Source organism: Cyphomyrmex costatus, unplaced genomic scaffold (assembly GCF_001594065.2).
Source record: "Cyphomyrmex costatus isolate MS0001 unplaced genomic scaffold, Ccosl1.0 scaffold441, whole genome shotgun sequence".
Classification (NCBI taxonomy): Eukaryota; Metazoa; Arthropoda; class Insecta; order Hymenoptera; family Formicidae; genus Cyphomyrmex; species Cyphomyrmex costatus.
In genome coordinates this window covers 1157712-1160833 of record NW_017278652.1, presented here as the reverse complement: position 1 = coordinate 1160833, position 3122 = coordinate 1157712, and the positions used below count along the sequence as shown (strand labels likewise).

The window sequence follows — 3122 nt, the reverse complement described above, 5'->3', positions numbered from 1 at the left end:
GGAAAATCTTATTGATTTCCGCAACATTTCCGTCTGCCATATTGAATTTAAAAATTTGGAACACGGAATCAAAATCAGCGTTCGCGGTAACCCCCATTTACCTAATTTCGCTGAAATTTTTAAATTTTTATGTATTTCGCAACACTTTCCGTCCGCCATTTTGGATCAGCCATTTGGATTTTCTTAATTTTGATCACGGATTCGAAATCAGCGTCCGCGTAAGCCCCCTTAATCCATATTTCGCCGAAATCGGAAAACCTTTAAGATTTTCGCATCTTTTCCGTCCGCCATATTGGATAAGTCTTTTTTAATTATCATAATTTTTACCATGTTTTTAAAAGAGCGTCCCCGAAAATTCCTTGTTACCGAAATTCACCATTTTCGGATTACTTTAACTGCCTCAACGAATAGAGGCTTCAAAAAAGCGTGACACGCCAATTTTAAGATATGATGACATTAAATTCATTTAGCTCAATATATAGACCGTTTATTTATTTTAATTATTTATCTGTTACGTGGGGTTTATATACAAAATAAAAAAAATTTTTGGAAGTTATTAATTTATTAACTGATGTGGAATAGAGTTTGTAGAGCAGTTAAAGGTCAATCGAATTTCTTGACGTTTATTAATCCTTATTTTCTAACTTTTATTTAAAAAACAGAAATATTAAAGACGCACACGATTGCATATGATCTACGGAGATAAGCGTAAATTTAGCGGTCACTCACTGGTGCGTGCGTGTGCACCTGATCGAATTAATCCGAATTAATCGGGCCTGCCTTAAAAGGTAGGGAGCGTCTTCGAGGTATACGAGGAACGAGTGGCGCGGCTCACAGGAAGCTATTAATTAATACGCATCGGAGAAAACGAAGTTATAGGGCGGCACTTGCCTCCCGGAAGAACGCGAGTATCCAAACTGTGCGTCTAATTAGCGAGTGAGTTTCCGGAGAGCGTGACGCATCCCGAGAGAAAGATAGAGATACAGCGAGCGAGCGAACGAGAGAGTGAGAGGGGAGGGGGGGGGAAGGAGAGAGGGAGAGAGGTACCTTGCTATGATAAGTGATTATGCGGATAGGAACATGGGAGGGTGTCTTCCGAAGCGGCGCAGATTGTGTTTAACTCCAATAATTAATTCAAATCGCTGCTGTTAACGCGCAACATTATAAGCTTTTGCAGTATTCGAGCCAATTCGGTAATATTTTTTTACTCTATCAGAACAATGAATGGTAATGGACGTAGAGTGCATATTTTGTATATGCAATTAAAGTAGAAATAAAAATATATATATTTTTAGATATATGTATAGTATATTTTGTATATATAAGATGTATTTTAAAGATATATCTTACATTAGATGTATTATATATTTAAGATATTGTGTAGTTATTCTAATATTTTATATATTTTGCTTATCAATGACAGGACGGCAAAGTCAATGCGACTGACATCAAAGTTACACAAATACATCTCGTGGAATCTGTCAAATCGACGAGACCATCCTTGTCCACTGCTGAAAAGTTGAAATATACCAAGATGTAAGTGGTCGTGCATGAAGAAAGTTAGAGTAACAGAAAATTTAACTAATCTATTCTTTAAATATTTAGTTACTATATTTAATTATTATAACCCGTACTGTTCTATTATTATAGTTACGCTCGATTTTCCAAGGGAGACAACTTTACGGAGGATGTATTGAAGAACCAGAAGGCGACACTGGCTTAATCTGAATCTTTTTGTATAAATTGTAAGCCAAAGTTATTCAGAAAGGAAAATATTTTTGTACTGAAAAAAACAATATAATAACAAAAAGTAAAATAAAATCTTTTTTTTCTTTGCTCGGATATCGTAATCGTTCAAATGGAGACATGACCTGATAAAATACGTATGACGGTTGGAACGATGATTAAACCGATGATTCTCCATGTCCATGTTCTTTGGACTCGAGTGAGAATCCACACCCATCCGGATGTAACTCGCAGCGGAGATTTTACCAGGTAAACCCGATGGCGAACCGCGGCAGCAACTCGCGGGGGCGCGAGCTCGAGGAGGCGGATGTCGCGCCGGGGCAAAGTTAAATTAAATCACGGGCGAAGGCAGCTAATATTGTAGTTTATCTGGCGGGACATTAGCGCGGTGAAATATGCGCCTCCTTCGCCCCAGCGAACTTAAAATCAAGATCTTAGACGAACTTCCCAGCACCCCTTTCCTTTCCACCCCCTCGCGAGACGCCGACGTCGACGCCGGCGCGTCCTTCCTGCTAAGTCGCGCGTGAAAATACTAATTATTATACCGATTATTAATACGAAAAGTTGCCGGCGCTAAGTCGGCAAGCACGAGAAGAGTCGCGGCGGAGTTTCGTGGGGTGGCCGGAGTGAGGGTCGCGTGAGCATCCGGATTACGCTTCGCGCTTATGCTTAGGAGGAGGAAAAGTGGACCTCAACCGAAGCTAAGAGCGCATCGCGCAGCGGCAGATAATGAGTTTGCTGGCATAAATACGAAAATATAGAACACACGTAACGTCGTAGCCGTATTGTTACGCTGCATGTTTCATCGAGATTCAGTTTATGTGTTACGATCGTAGATTTATACGTAGTATAAAAGACTACACGCTTTCATTGGAGACGTAAGAATAATATTACAATAAAAAAAATTATATAATTCTGTTTAAAAATATTAAGGTCACCTTGAAATCTTGGAAGTACGTTCACTTAGACAGGAACTGTGTGACCAAAAGATGTTTCTCTTGAAACAAAAGTAAGTACAACTTGAAACATTTTTTAGGAAATAAACAGTTTGGAAGATAATTGCATTCGAAATTTTAAATGAGATACCCTGTTCAGTGTATCAGTGAGCAGTCTATATATTATATATGTATTGTGTACTCTATCTATTTTGCTGAGTTATTCTATTTTCTACTTATCACTCAAATTTTTGAAAATAAAAACTCACAAGACACGAGAATATATTCATGAATATATATATTCTCACGGATGTCATACTTATTATTGATTGCATGTCAACATTTGGCATTAAAATTTAAATTTAAATGTAAAATTCTAAAAATTGCCCGCGCGATAAAATTATTAATTTTTAATGATAACAAAGAAATTTCGTGAAAATT

At 37.7% G+C, this 3122-nt stretch overlaps 1 protein-coding gene across 1 annotated transcript in view; it reads left to right on the top strand.

Annotated features, from left to right (window-relative positions):
* Pex1 (peroxisomal biogenesis factor 1) overlaps positions 1-1762 on the top strand; it is an 11874-nt gene extending 10112 nt beyond the window's left edge. Inside the window, exons 15-16 of the mRNA XM_018544436.1 lie at positions 1424-1536; positions 1651-1762. Coding sequence (XP_018399938.1) covers positions 1424-1536; positions 1651-1723 — 186 coding nt within the window. The 3' untranslated portion in view covers positions 1724-1762. The remainder of the gene's footprint in view (positions 1-1423; positions 1537-1650) is intronic.
* Positions 1763-3122: the final 1360 nt, after the last annotated feature.